At 55.3% G+C, this 15,171-nt stretch overlaps 1 protein-coding gene across 4 annotated transcripts in view; it reads left to right on the top strand.

Annotated features, from left to right (window-relative positions):
* NSMCE1 (NSE1 homolog, SMC5-SMC6 complex component) overlaps nt 1–13,810 on the top strand; it is a 43,689-nt gene extending 29,879 nt beyond the window's left edge. For 3 of the 4 annotated variants that reach the window (XM_510891.8, XM_063797730.1, XM_063797731.1), the window contains 6 exons: nt 3,792–3,913; nt 4,830–4,907; nt 5,978–6,124; nt 11,995–12,111; nt 12,964–13,084; nt 13,574–13,810. In XM_510891.8, coding sequence (XP_510891.4) covers nt 3,792–3,913; nt 4,830–4,907; nt 5,978–6,124; nt 11,995–12,111; nt 12,964–13,084; nt 13,574–13,653 — 665 coding nt within the window. In that variant the 3' untranslated portion in view covers nt 13,654–13,810. The remainder of the gene's footprint in view (nt 1–3,791; nt 3,914–4,829; nt 4,908–5,977; nt 6,125–11,994; nt 12,112–12,963; nt 13,085–13,573) is intronic. The other variant, XM_009430529.5, reaches the window with a different exon arrangement.
* The last annotated feature ends 1,361 nt before the right edge of the window (nt 13,811–15,171 follow it).

Genomic DNA, 15,171 nt, shown 5'->3' with positions numbered 1-15,171 from the left:
AGGAGTTTGAGACCAGACCAGCCAACATAGTGAAATCCCATCTCTACTAAAAATACAAAAAATTAGCCAGGTGTGGTGGTGAAACACCTGTAGTCCCAGTGCCTGGGGAGGCTGAAGCAGGAGGATCGCTTGAACCTGGGAGGTAGAGGTTGCTGTGAGCTGAGACTGTGCCACTGCACTCCAGCCTGGGCAATGGAGTGACACTCCATCTCAAAAAAAAAAAAAAATGTGTCGGGATGCTATCGGGGGAGGGACACATAGGACTCATTGGTGGCCAGGTGCACAGTTGGGGATAGGCAGGAAGCATGGCATCACCTCATGGCCAGAGCAGCTGGCCCTCTGTAGCTTCTGGGCTGGAGCCACCTCCAAGCTTCCTTTTGTCCCTTGCTCAGATTGGGAGAGTGTCTGGCGGATAGGGGTTCTCTGTCTACTCCTGGCTGCCCTAATCTCTGGTCCCTTCAGCTTTCTGCTTTCTGGTTCCCTGAATATCATACCTGGAATTATTCTGTCACCAAAACCGCAAATGTAAGAAAAAGACAATTGTAAAAAAAAAAGAGAGAAAAAAGGCGAAGGTCTCGTTAGGGAGGGACATGGCTGCTGGGCTGGCAGGTGTCACCAGCTGACTCCTGTCTTGGGGCGGCTGGACACAGTAACTGGAGTGCCACGTGATGAGGAAGGAAGTGCTGCCATGGGAGGACAGAGCTGGGAAGTGCAGCTTATCTGGTTGGGGAAGGCCTGTACGGGAGGCTGCCAGAGGATCAGGAGGCTGGGGTCCAGCCAGGGGTGGTGGTAGAGAAGCGGGGGGGAAGAGGGTTCTGGACATGTGTGAGGCTGGAGGCGAGACTGTGTGTGGCTGTTAGAGATGAGAAGTGGGGGAGAGGCTCACGCAGGGCCCCACAGAGCGGGAGGGCAGGATGGGCTAGAGCCCACACCTCTGCTTCTGGCCCCATGCCACCACGCCACCTCTGTTGCTGCTGAAAGGAGTCAGTTGAAGGGCCTGGGGGTGCTGAGCGTAAGAGAAGTTTCTTCTCAGGTCACGATTAAGAGGAGCTGCAAGGGCGCGGGGCCTCCGTGAGAAACAGTTACAGGGTCAGCGACGGAGATCGTGGACATGAACCTGATGCAGGAAGCGTGTGGAAGGAAAGAGGGCGATAGCAGAGAGAACAGGAGCGCCCAAGCAGTGGCTGGTGTGTGCAGTGAGCGAGTACAGTAGGAGGAAGTGGTTGGTCAGATGAAAATACAGCAAAACATTCATGGTTTCTGAAAAATGAGGCCGGACGCCAAACCAGAGGTGGTGTGGAGAGGGGAAGGGCAGAGAGGGCTGCTGGCTCCCTCCCCGCAACGGGGTGTCTGGAAAGTCCAATAGATCAGAATGCTTCTCATCTGCCCACAGGGCACATCGTTCTCAGTGATACCCAGGAGGGGCCTTGTTAGTGGAAAATGTGAGTTGTCACTTTCAGAGAGAGGTGGGACTTGCCCCAGTGTCACACTGGGTGGACAGGGTTCCTGTCACTCACTCCGCACTGAACGAGGCTTTTTGATGTCTGGGCCTCTTGCACCTGAGCTGCCCAGCGTTGGCTCCCCTTGGGGGTGGAAAAGTGTGTCTGGCCAAGTCACCGGCACAGGCAGGCACGGAACAGCTCGGCTCCCACGCCAGCAAAGAGCTGCCTTGCATGGTGTGGAAGAGGAAGACAGCACCGGGGGCAGAAGAGAACATTTCCTGGAAAAACAGGCCATCCGAGGTGGCTGCCGCAGTGGAGGGAGAGGAGTTTTCAGAAAGGAGGGGCCCGTGAGCAGGGGCATGGAGGCAGGAAGTCAGGCCATGCCTCCCTCCTGATGCCTGCTCTCCAGCCGCCGAGGCCAGATGTCACTGTCATATGTTATGATCTCACCACGTCCATGTTCCACCCACTTACTATGACTACTTTTTAATTTAAACTGCCTTTTAAAAACTTAACTGAAAGGGAAGATTAGCTCCTCGCTGAGCATGGCACATTAGTGTCACTGCCCTGGGCTTTGTTCTCAGCTTTTCTGGGCCCCACAGTCTGATCCTCTGACAGAGCTCATTGGCCTGGGTTTTCCTTGACTCTTTCACACGGCCACGTCCTCCATTGTCACCAGCATGATCTTCTGTTGTTTTTTTTTTTAACTTTATGAATCTTGAGTTGTACGGGTAGCTTAGAAATGCCTCTGTCTATAAGAAATCAAACACAGACATACAGCACGAGTGCCCTGTGATGACCCTTCGTTTAGTCCCTTCCTGGCGACAGCCTTGGTCGTCAGTCCAGTGGGTAACCTGCTGGGCCTTTTCCTGTGGGACTGTTTCATTGGTTCTGTTTTTGTTTCACACATGAATGTATCATATTGTCCATTTTTTCTTGCAGTTTTTTTTCCAGAATGATTTTCTAAGGCATGAATCTTTTGAAATTATTTATTTTAATACATAAAAACAGTGAAAACAATAATACATACTCTTGCTTTAAAAAGTTTCACAGCACAAGCTGGGCATGGTGGCTCACGCCTATAATCCCAGCACTTTGGGAGGCTGAGGTGGGCGGAACACTTGAGGTCAGGAGATCGAGACCAGCCTGGCCAACACGGTAAAACCCCATCTCTACTAAAAATACAAAAATTAGCTGGGTGTGGTGGTGCATGCCTGTAATCTCAACTCCTCGGGAGGCTAAAGCAGGAGAACTGCTTGAACCCGGGAGGTGGAGGTTGCAGTGAGCCAAGATTGTGCTACTGCACTCCAGCCTGGGTGAGAGCGAGACTCTGTCTCAAAAAAAAAAAAAAAAAAAGTTTCACAGCATAAAAGGGACACAACGCTGGCCATGTCCTTCCACTGCTTCCAGTGCTCAGAGGCTTCCTGGTACCACAGGAGAAAGGCCCTGCTGTCCCCGGCCACAGGCTCCCGTCCTCACCGCAGCCTCTCTGTCCTCCTCAGGTGAGCCCCCGGCAATACTGTGGGTGCCCCCTCCTCAGACTGATGGACCTGGATGGTGGCCCTTGGGCTGTGAGCATCCTGCTGGCAGGGCCAGGTGAGGTGGGCGACAGAGAGGTCAAAGCCCCGGCCTTGTGGTGCAACTCTGGGCGAGTCAGTTCATCTCTCTGCGTCTCAGCCTCTTACCCTGTGCCCAGAGAGCTGCTGGAGGGTGGATTCATGACGACAAAAGGTGCCCAGGACAGGGCCTCTCCATGCTGAGGGCTTGCTGCAAGCCACCCTTCTCACCCCGTTCGTTGTTATTCTTAGTGTTCCAGCCCAGGACCCAGCACAAGCCTGGCATGTAAGTGAGGATAACCTGACATTGAATAAAAAGAGAAAGGAATAAAGCTCCACCTAAGATGTGTGGGGACGTACAGGGACAGAGGCCTCTCGCGGGGCACTGGGGACGCGGTAGAAGGGCTGAGATGGGATGGGATGTGTGTGCAGCGGGAGCTCACGCAGGCTCTGAGCACATCATTGAGTAATGCGCTGAAGGTGCTGATCGGGACTCTCATCAGGAGGCAGCGAGCAAAGACAGGAAGCCCGCGGCAGCCTCCGTGGTTGCAGATAGCATCTCCCCGGCCCTCCTGCCTCACAACGCCCTCCATCTGTTGTCTGTTTGTCTTCCAAGTACTCCAGGAAGAAAGAAGCCACGTGGCATTGGCGTTCACCCAAGAGGCTGCAGCCTCCACCCGTGTCTGGGGTTGCTGTCCCCTGTGTTGAGATGGGATGGAATGATTCAAGCAAGCTACATTTTTTTGATGAGGCCCCCTGGTCACCCCCCTTTTTTTGGTCTGTTTATTTCCAGGCAATGCCACCGTAGATAAGTTGGAAGACTTCATCAACAACATTAACAGTGTATTGGAGTCCTTGTATATTGAGATAAAGAGAGGAGTCACGGAAGATGATGGGAGACCCATTTATGCATTGGTGAGTGCCCGGCAGAGCCCTCTAGTGGCATTTTTGAGGAGCTGGAACAGGGCCCAGGCAGCCTGTGTTTGCTTTGGTTTGATTTCTCTTTTGGACAGTTCTTTGCAAAGAAGTCACTCCAAATGTATAGAATATTAGGAATAAAGGGAGAAAATGGTTTTTTATTTAGAATAAGACATAGAAGCTATGAAAAGAAACTCTGTAGGAGTGTCAAGGATTGCAACCCATGTGGGTGGGGCCTTCAGTGGTTTTCAGATTTACTCTCACAGGTAGGGATTTGGGCCTCACCCCTCCTGCTGCCGACTCCCCGTTCACCCACATGATGTGTTCAGGATGCCACAGCCAGAATGGCAGAGCCAGGAGTGAAACACAGCCAGGGTGAAATACAGGAGTGGGAAGCTGACATGCCCCATCCCTGGCTAGGAGACACCTCAGCTGGTCAGAGGACATCTGGCTGCTCCCAGCCAGGCTCACACTCAGAAAGGGGCACTCTAGTCCAGGGTTTCCCAAACTCAATTCCCTGGAAAAAAAACATTACACAGTCAAAGAACTGTGGAAATGCTGGTCAGATATGGCAAAGCAGATTTCCCTGCTATCGGACTTCTCAGTGCTTTTTTTGCATTTGAAGCTCCATTAACATGCAGACAAATCTCCCAAATTTATCTGAGTTTGGAAAATACTGCATGCACACCCTTTGGAGTTCTGAAACTTCTGAGGGTCCAGCATGTTGGCTGAGCTAAAGAATAAAGTCTGTAATATACGCCTGGTTACAGATCCATCCCTGCGGCCCGCAGTGCCTGGATACAGGAGCTCAGTGACTGGCCAGAGATGGAGGAGGGGAGGGAGGGAGAGCCAGCGACACGTTAACCAACACGCAAAGAGCACAGCCTGACTGTCGTGCTGACTTATTTCTTAGGTGAATCTTGCTACAACTTCAATTTCCAAAATGGCTACGGATTTTGCAGAGAATGAACTGGATTTGTTTAGAAAGGCTGTAAGTAGAGTAATCCCCATCGCCCATTGGGTGGGCTTCTTATGGGAAAGTTCTGTCTCCGTCATTAGCAGTGGCAACTGCAGTGTTCAAGGATCACTGGGGGGACATGGGCCACCATTGCTGTCTGAGAAAAGGCTTTGCAGGGAGATGTCACTGTCTACCCATCTGGAACTCACAGCTGCCAGGGGGTCCCCATGGCTGCCTGGGAAGGAAGTGCTGGGCCAGGTGTGAGCCCCAACTGGATGGGCAAGAGCAGGGCTTCACTGGTAGTAACAGGCGTTCCTGCCTGGCTGCTCCAAGTGCCATCTGGGAAAGGCAGCAGCAGCAGCATCGCCTGGGAGCTTGTTAGAAAGGCCCAGTCCCAGTCCCCACTCTAGACTGCTGAGTCCGAATCTGCATTTTTGCCAGGTGCCCACTGAATCATTTGCACGTGCACATTTGACAGGCACTGAGCTGAGCACACACCTGCGTGTGCAGGAACCTGTCTTCCCCAGGCTTCAGAGCTATTTGCTCAGCCTTCTGGTCAAACACATGGCTAAGAGTGGTTCTCAGGCCTAGATGCAATGATAATAACTGCAGAGGTGAAAAATAATTCAGACATTTCAGCCCCACTCACGATCTGTTGAATCCAAATCTCTGAGAACCAGACGTTAGAATCATTCCTTTTAGGTCTTCTCCTGGGGATTATTAGCCACCAAGGTTGAGGAGCAGGTGCTGAGCTGAGCACACACCTGCGTGTGCAGGAACCTGTCTTCCCCAGCGGTTCCTGCCTGCCGTGTCTCTCTCTCACTGCCTCCAAGGCCAGCCGTGAGGCAAGGCGACCCTCTTTGATTTGGGGACATTAAGATGATTTATTTGGGAGGATGTTATAGAAGTGACCTCTGAGTCGAACTGAGCACAGTCCTGGCTCTTGATGCACATTAAATTGTTTTCCCGGAATACCATGCCAGTGTACAGTTCTGCCTGTGATCTGAGTGGTTTTACTGCGCCCCTGCCAGACTTGGTATTACCATTTAAAAGTTATTTTTGCCATTTTAATAGATGAGCATGATACCTGCTCTTTCTTCCAGCTGGAACTGATTATTGACTCAGAAACCGGCTTTGCGTCTTCCACAAACATTTTGAACCTGGTTGATCAACTTAAAGGCAAGAAGATGAGGAAGAAGGAAGCAGAGCAGGTGCTGCAGAAGTATGTCCAAAACAAGTGGCTGATTGAGGTACTGTCTCTTGGTGTTTCCAGCCTGGTTCACTTTTTCAAGTGATTTTTTTCTCCAAAATCGCACTTGTAGCCAACTGATGTCTGAGGAGCCCGGCCTTCTCGGATCCCTTATCTGCTTTCATGCATTCCAGCAGTGACCCCGTGGGGAGGACTTGGGCCTCACTCCTCCTGCCTCCCACTCCCCGTTCACCCAGATGATGTGTTCAGGATGCCACAGCCAGAATGGCAGAGCCAGGAGCCGCGCGCAGGGACTTGGGCCCCAGGATCAAGGCTCTAGCCCACAGACTGCAAGGCAGGGCAGTTCCGTGGCTGAGAGTGTGGCTCTAACATCTAACCCGGGTCTGAACCCTGAGCCAGGTGACCTCATGTTCCCTATAAGAGGGGAGTCGTCGTTTCCCCTTCGGGGCTGGGTGTGTCAGGAGCGGGAATGGGACCTCACAGTAATGTGCTCGGTGCTAGGCTGGCTGGCTCGCGGGGGAGGCGGCAGAGGAACTGGTGACATTACCACTGTTGTTTTTGTCAGCAGTGAGTTCCTCAGGGCCAGTGCTTAGAAGAGGCATAGACCTGCTTCAGGAAAGGAGCTGTGACATCTGGGACAGGCCCCACTGCAGCTCCAGTTTCTAGATGTTGCCCCCACCCCCATGTCTAGTCCTGCTGAATGGAGCAGAACAAATGTTTCAGTTCTTTTTCCACAAAAGGCACCCCTGTTTTCAACAGCTCAGTGTTTGCCGAGTTGACCACAGCTGTGCCTCCCAGGTGCTCGTGCCCGTGTGTGTTGAGGACGCGCTCACGCCGGGTCCCCGCTTCCTCACTTGGTGGTCGGACTCGTGGCCAGAGGCTGCTGCTTGTGGCTGCAGCGATTCTCCGCTTCCTTTTCAGGAAGGCTCGCGTCTGGGTTGGGGAAGTCTGTGTTCTGAGTTACTGATTTCTATTTAGGGTGGGCCTGTCCCAGGAACCTGACCCGAATTCAGTTCCTGGGGTACCTGATGGGAAGACAGGGTGGAGAGGTCATGGGGTGAGGGCAGGGCTGGGAGCTCCTGGTGAGTGCAGGATCTGCTGGGCGCATTCCCGTATGTCATGTCTTGGAGGCTGTCTGCTGCCCTGCAGTGGCTCCATAGCTTAGTTTTTAGCTGACAGCTCAGGGGTCTGGATGACGTCGGACACCCTGAGAGTGGCAGGGCCGAGTTCAGGCCCCGGTTTGGGGACTGCAGCTCCCATCAATGGCTTTGTCACAGTTGTACTTGCCCTCCGGGCTGTATTTGGCACTAGGGAATGTTCTAGGGCTACTCAGGTTATAACTGACCATTCTCGCTTGTGGTGCAGCCCCTCTTCAGGCCAAGTTTTTTTTTTTTTTTAAGATGGAGTTTTGCTCTTGTTGCCCAGGCTGGAGTGCAATGGTGCAATCTTGGCTCACCGCAACCTCAACCTCCCGGGTTCAAGCGATTCTCCTGCCTCAGCCTCCCAAGTAGCTGGGATCACAAGCATGCGCCATCACGCCCGGCTAATTTTTCTATTTTTAGTAGAGACGGGGTTCCTCCATGTTGACCAGGCTGGTCTCGAACTCCTGACCTCAGGTGATCCGCCTGCCTCAGCCTCCCAAAGTGCTGGGATGACAGGCGTGAGCCAGCGTGCCCGGCCACAGGCCAAGTTTTTTAAGGGTAGGGGTTATGACCTCTTCATGGCTGGTCCCCATTGCAGAATGTAGTGCCTGGCACCTCAACTGCTCAATAAATGCTTGCTGAATGGATGACTGGACAGGTGGATGAGGTTGCAGAGGAACAGAGTCTAAAACTTACAAAAAATGTTACAGGAAATATCTGCTCATTACAGGAGGATTAGAACATGTTGAGATGCATAAAGAAACCCACTGAAGTCACCTGTTATCCCAGACCCTAGAGCCGAGTGCCCCAACATCCCAGTACACAACACTTTGCACCCTGCTTTGCACCCAAGAGCACCATGCCTAGCACATGCTGCCACCATTGTGCATGGCTTGCAGGGCGTGCCCCCAACTTTATGGTTTGACTTGCCCTTTGTCTGCCCTTGGTGTCTAGAGAGGGCGGTGGTGGATAGGAGAGGCCCCACCCTGGAGTCTGTGGCGGTGAGCTGTGGCTGCAGGCGCTTGTACTCTGTGCCTTTCTCAGTTCGGTGGCAGTGCTGGCACCACCTTCTGCAGGGCGCCTCTGAGCTCGAGGGAGGGCGGACAGAGGATCCGGGAGCTGCCACCTGCAGGAGCGCTGCAGAAGTAGCAGGGGGCCCTCAGCACTGGCGCTGGGCAGTAGCCCTAGAGAGGCTTCTTGTTGACTGCCTGGCCTGCTGGGGCCCTCAGGAGGACGAAGGAACAAAGCTAATGTGGCAGGGGCTGTGTGGTGAGACTCCTCCAGGTTCCTCCGCCGCCTGTGGTGAACAGCTTCTCATTGCGGAGACTGTTTCCTCATCTGCAGGATGGGGACATTGCCAGCTCCAGGTGTTTTCTGTGAGGGTCCAGTGCTCTCTGACCTACATGGCCTGGTAAGGGTTGCCCTGAGGTCTGCGGCACTCTGGAGGAATCACTGAGAACTGGGGCGGGTGCTCACTTACCCAGGACAGGTCTTCCTAGGGCAGCACCTCGATCAGAGAGACCACATGTCAGTGTCTGATCCTTGGCCTCTCAGACACAGGGCTTCCCACAGAAATAGCCAGGGGCCCACTGACAAGGCCCTTCCAGGTGGGTATATCACCCCAAGGACACGTCACTCCTGGACAGCCAGTCCTGTGTGAGACTGGCCCGGCATGGAGGTGCTGAGGCAGCTGTCCGTCCAGGAGAAGGCCCAGGGGTGGTAGGTGGTTGGGGTCAGCGGGGAGGCCTCTGAGAGCAAGCACGGCTCATGGGAGCTGGGCGTCTGCTGATGGGCGCACCTCCATACACCCCAGGACTGCTCCCTACACGAGGTCCTGACTTCCAAGTGTTGTGGCGAGGCGCCTGGGAGATCACCTGGGCTGTCGTCGTCTTTGAGGGCCAGGGCATCCCTCCTGCCCCTCCCCTGATGGGCCCTCAGAGGACTGAGTGGGTCATGAATGGTGAGCCTTGGGTGCAGTTTCAGGCACATAGCAGGTGTTCAGTAAATGCAGCTTGGCTGGGTGCAGTGGCTCAAACCTGTAATTCCAGCATTTTGGGAGGCCAAGGCGGGTAGATCACTTGAAGTCAGGAGTTTGAGACCAGCCTGGCCGATATGGTGAAACCGTGTCTCTACTAAAAATATAAAAAAGTTAGCTGGGTGTGGTGGCGGGCATCTGTAATCCCAGGTACTCGGGAAGCTGAGGCAGAAGAATCGCTTGAACCCTGGAGGCAGAGGTTGCAGTGAGCTGAGATCGTGCCATTGCATGATCTAGCCTGGGCAACAAGAGTGAAACTCTGTCTCAAATAAATAAATAAAAAATAAATGCAGCTCCTGCCTCAGTCTGAGCTTGAACTTGCTTAGTGTCAGGCATTCCTTTGGGATCAGTGCAAGGTCTACTTCATCTTCCCGTGGGTGTTTATCACAGGCCTGCCAAGTGCTGGGCCCTACAGCAGGTGCTGCGGACACAGGAGTGAGCACAACCAGAGCTGGTGGCCGCTCCCATGGGGCCATGGTCTGGAGGGGGAGCCCGAGATCAGTGAGACGGTCATCTCACTGCAGTCCTGGTACAGATGGAAAGGAAACATGGCTTTATGACAGCTGTCCCAGAGGAACCGGCCCTCAGCTGCTGAGGAAGTGACACTTGAGCTGAAGGCTGTGTGGGAGTTTCCTGGAGCCTGGGGTGGGAGGATCATCAGCCCGGCAGTGGCCCTGTGGCCAGCAGGTGCACTCAAGAAGCTAAGGCCAGGGCCATCTGAGCACAAAGATTGCTGAGGCGAGCAGACCGAGGGCAGCCCAGGAGATACGCGTATTAGGGGCTTGGCTCTTGGACCTAAGGGTGGTGGGAAGCCCTGGGGTGGGGGTGAGGTGGGAGTGACAGGGCCAGGCTTGTTTGGTAGCGAGTGTGTTGCTGGAGGAGAGTGGGCTCAGAGAGCAGCAGGAGCAGGGGAGGGTGGAAGAGGGTGGAGGCCAGGGAGGTGGGTTGCCATGATGGATCTGTAGGGGATGGTGGAAGAGGGCGGTGGTTGGGGGTGTGGGGTGCCATGATGGATCTGGAGGAGGGTGGAAGAGGGCGGTGGCTGGGGATGTGGGGTGCCATGATGGATCTGGAGGGGAGGCTGGAAGAGGGCGGTGGCCAGGGAGGTGGGGTGCCATGATGGATTTGGGAGCTTTGGGGGAAGGTAACAGCCATAGGACTGAGGACCGAGGACAGCCTGGGGGCTGATCACATCCTCCCATTGCCCACAGCACTTGGATGACACAAAGCCCCTGTGCACTAGCAACAGCCGTGGTGCAGGGCACAAGCGCCTGGTGCCCCGGCCTCCCTCCACTGTTCCCACAGCGGCTGTCCATGCCCCAACCCCACGCTTCTGCCCTGCCTTCCTTCCTGTGCTCACCCAGCCCCTCTACTGGTGTTCCAGAGCGAACGCACTGCGAGCCCAGATTACGCAAGCACACCCCCTCCACATTGCACTGTGGGGATGAAGGTGGGAATGGGGTGGGGGGCTCTACCTGTCAGAAACGGGAGTGGGCTGGGTGCGGTGACTCATGCCTGCAATCCCAGCACTTTGGAAGGCCGAGGTGGGCGGATCACCTGAGGTTGGGAGTTCAAGACCAGCCTGGCTAACATGGTGAAACCCCGTCTCTACTAAAAATACAAAATTAGCCAGGCATGGTGGCGCATGCCTGTAATCCCAGCTACTCAGGAGGCTGAGGCAGGAGAATTGCTTGAACCCGGGATGCGGAAGTTGCATTGAGCCAAGATCGTGCCATTGCATTCCACCCTGGGCAACAAGAGCAAAACTCCGTCTCAAAAAAAAAAAAAAAAAAGAAAAGAAAAGAAATGGGAGTGACAGCTCTTGCTTGTAAAAATTAGAAAATAACAGAAAAGGCAGTTGAGCACTCGGGTGACTCACAGGCGTCAGTGACGTCATCTCCTGGTGTGGTTCATATCCGATGCATGAGCTGACTGTGGAGAAACTGGAATCAGCCTGCATGGGTCCGTGTCCTGGGTCCCGTGTCATTTGCCTGCCTTGGGTCTCCCTCAGTGCTGCCTTTCTCCTGTGACCTGGCAGTAGGGTCGGCCTGGGGAGCTGCATTGTTCATGTGCTTCCGGGCTCTCCCAGGGATTTCAGGATGCATGATGGGTGGACCGCACCCTAGCGTGGGAACCAGGAGGCCTGGCTTCCATTGGAGGCTCCACTGCCCACAGTGTGATGGGGCCTGTCTGCCCTCTCCAGACTCCTTCCAGCTCCATCTGTAAAGTGATGTGGCTGGAAGTGATCTCTGAGGGTCCCTACTGCAGTTGGAGGCAGAAGTGCTGGGAGGCAGAAGTGCTGGGAGGCACCAGGGATGCTGCTTTTTGGGAGTGGGATGGGTGGCGGATGGCAGCAGTGGGTGTTTGGGTTTGCACCCTGGGGAGACTGACCCCCTTGTGGGCCTCAGCGTCCTCATCTGCAGGAGGGCTGTGACTGCCTCCCTCGAGGCTGCCGTGCAGACAGAGAAGTCACGTCTGAAGGCACAGCAGATGCTGAGAAAAGGCGGGTGTCAGGGAGCCACGCCTCCATGTCTTTAGGGTCTTTGCCTCAGTTTCCCTTGCCAAGGCTCTGCCAGGGGGATGTGGCTGATGCCCGTTGGCTGGGGTTGGTGAAAAGCTGCGTAGACCCTTGTGTCTTCCTGAGCACTGGGCTGTGGGATCACAGAGGGAAGAGAGGTGGTGAATGGGGAGAGGGCCTGGCTGAGGGTGGCCACCTCCTGTGTGTCCCTGCAGAAGGAAGGGGAGTTCACCCTGCACGGCCGGGCCATCCTGGAGATGGAGCAATACATCCGGGAGACGTACCCCGACGCGGTGAAGATCTGCAATATCTGTCACAGCCTCCTCATCCAGGTACCCGCAGGGCAGGGCACGGGAGCTCATCACTGGGCCCTCGGCTCCCGGGGCTCTGTACAGGTACTTCCCGGAATCCTGGCTCTGGGCCCAGCCCTCCTGCACTGCTGGCGCATCCTCCCACAAGAGCTGGCGGAGGCCATCTCCCAGGACGTGTCAGGACGCCTCCCTGCTGTGCCCCGCAGGGACACACTGCCGCCCTCCTCCCTGGTTCTGCTGTTGGGGTCCAGGGGCCCTCGCTTACTTTATTTTTCTCAGGAAGGCTGAGTGTTCTGTGCAACCTGCATTATCTTGGCAGTTTTGTAGTGAGTGTCTCTTGTCGATTGCTGCTTTCTGGAGTGGTTTGCAGGGCTTTGCAACCGCTGAACCAGCGTGGACATTGATGTGTCTTTCGTTTTGCAGCTGTAGCTGTTTGTAATTGCAATTGCTCTTACGGGCCTCGTACACCTGTATCCTTGGGCACCTGGTGATTATTTCCTTGGGCGGAGTTTCTGGGACAAAGTGCACTTTTTTTTTTGAAAGCTTTTGATTCACATTAGCAAATAAGCTTCTGAAAAGCTGTGGCTGTCCACACGCCACCTGCAGGATCTGAGCGCAGGAGTTTGGGAGCCCTCGGCTTCTGTCGCTGCGTTCATGTGTTCAGAATTGTTTAGTAAAACCCACCGCAACAAGCAGCAAGCAAACAAAAGACTCCACTGCACTGAGGCGTTTGGGATTATTTTCAATATTAATCTGGGGCCCAGAAGATAACACGATGCCACCTGCTGCCCATTTCCCTTGTGGCTTCCCCGGAGGTTTGCAGAACATGGAGGTGTGCACCAGCTCCGCCGTCATTGGCCTTTCCTGTTTCAGGGTCAAAGCTGCGAAACCTGTGGGATCAGGATGCACTTACCCTGCGTGGCCAAGTACTTCCAGTCGAATGCTGAACCGCGCTGCCCCCACTGCAACGACTACTGGCCCCACGAGATCCCAAGTGCGTGGGCCCTGAGGAGCTCATGGGAGGGGCTGGGCCAGCAGGACGCGGGGCCTGGTGCCAGGGAAGCCCTTGGAGACAGGGCCCTGAAAGGCTCCAGGGTGTGTGGGGGTCCGTGTTAGCAGCTTGAATCCTAGAAGAAGCCACTGCAGGAAGTAAAGGCTGAGCTACGTGCACCGTTCCAGAGGACTTTCTAGAACCCAGCTGAAATTCCAACGTGTATGAGCATTTTGTCTAGACAAGGCTCTCTCTCTGGCAGCCCTCTCAGGAGGGGGACGTGAAAGCTATGTCCACAGCTCCCTCAGTTTGTTCCTCTCTGAACTGGGGATAACTCTGCCTTCCTCACGGGCTGGGGAGGGTTAGCAGTGAAGGATGGTGTAGACCTAGGACAGTCCTTGGCACAGGAGACGTAGCTGCTGGCTCGAGCTGGTGCCCCTGTGCTGCCAGCCCCTCCATTCACTGTGTCTTTCCTGCCTTTTCTGTCTACAGAAGTCTTCGACCCTGAGAAGGAGAGGGAGTCTGGTGTCTTGAAATCGAACAAAAAGTCCCTGCGGTCCAGGCAGCATTAGCCATCGTGCCCTGCTGAGGGGCTGGCTGCCTTGAGTGGCCTGATCGCCACAGCCCTTCTTGGAAGAAAGGCGTCCGTGTTTCAGGTTCCACGTGAGTCACCTCTTTCGTCTTAATGTTCACCGTCCACAGCTTTGGAATAAACCATTTTGGGAAGTTGCTGCAGCCCCTGTCTGTGTTCTCGAGCCCGTGTGTGAGGCTCCGTGTTGTGGCCTTGCCTTTCCTGGAGTTCGGTTGTCACTCAGACCCCCTGGGTTTGGGCTCCAGCAGGTGAAGCCAGCAAGAGCCCCCAGCAACGACTCAGAACAGCTCACTGTCCTTGCCCAGGGCAGCCTTGCCTCCAGTCCCAGCGGTGGCCAGCTGTCCCAGCAGGACTGGGCTGGCCCGAACCTGGATGTGTGAGCCTTGGCCTCCCCAGCTCCCCAGTCTGGACTCTCCCCTGGCCCAAGGTGCCACTGGCCTGAATGGGCTGAGGCTGGGCGTTTGGGCGGGATGCGTGCTCTCCCTCCCTGGACGCTCTGCTCCCTGTGGGTGCCCGGCAGCCCTGCCATCCAGCTGTCCCAGCCGGGACTGGGAGTCAGCCTCAGTGCTTCCTCTCCCTGACCCTCCTGCATCCCATTGTCACCAGATCCTGTCCAGCCCAGCTGCCAATAGCCCTCTAGCCCTGCCACTGCTGCCTCAGGCTGAGCACCAGCCCCGGCCCACACTCTGCCTCTGCGCTCCCTGCAGAAGACCCCTGGATGCCCCCACTGCTGCAGCAGGGCTGTGACCCCTGGTGAGGCCCCTGCTCGTCCGCCACCGCCTCCCCCCACCCACTGCTCAGGGTGCAGCGCTTCCTTCGTCAGCTCCGGAGCCTCTGCACAGAGCGCCCTGGGCCTGCACGCCCTCCCCTCTGGTGTCCGGCTTTGTTTCCTGGCTAGCACCCGCTCGCCCTTTGGCACTGGTCAGCCCCTCGCTCCCTGCACTTCCTCCATCCTCACACTTGTTAAGTCCCCATCTTCATCCCTCTCTTGAACCCCAGCATCAGTCAGGATGCTTCAGTCATGACAGAAAAGCCAACTCAGACTGGCTGAAACAAGGACGGACTTGCCCACAGGGGTCTTGAGGAGATGCCTGGTTTAGAGGCTCCAGCAAGGTCACCACACAGCCATATTTCTGTGTCTACTGTGCTTTCACTGGGCTGGCTGCATGCTTGGGGCCTACGAGGTGGTTTCCTAGAAATCCAGCTGCTTTCTTCATGGTAGCAAAATAGCTGCCATGCCTCTGGGCCTCACGCATCATGCCCGGGATCAGGAGGAAGAGGGTGGCTCTCACTTAGTGGCTCCCACACCCTTGCAAGCATCCTCATGGCCCACAGCTCCCACGTGGACACCTGTGAGGTGGGGATGGGATTATCCAGCTGGCACTGGAAAATTAGACCCACCTCGGAGAGAGGGGTGGGGCTGTCCCTCTCAGGCCACGTGGCTGAGGGAGCAGGGGCCTTTCCCTAAGCAAATCGAAGGTGCGATCGCATCTTCAGT

This window comes from Pan troglodytes, chromosome 18 (genome assembly GCF_028858775.2).
Source record: "Pan troglodytes isolate AG18354 chromosome 18, NHGRI_mPanTro3-v2.0_pri, whole genome shotgun sequence".
In the NCBI taxonomy this organism is placed as follows: Eukaryota; Metazoa; Chordata; class Mammalia; order Primates; family Hominidae; genus Pan; species Pan troglodytes.
The sequence above is the reverse complement of the archived record's forward strand: the minus strand, read 5'-3'. Positions and strand labels throughout refer to the sequence as shown.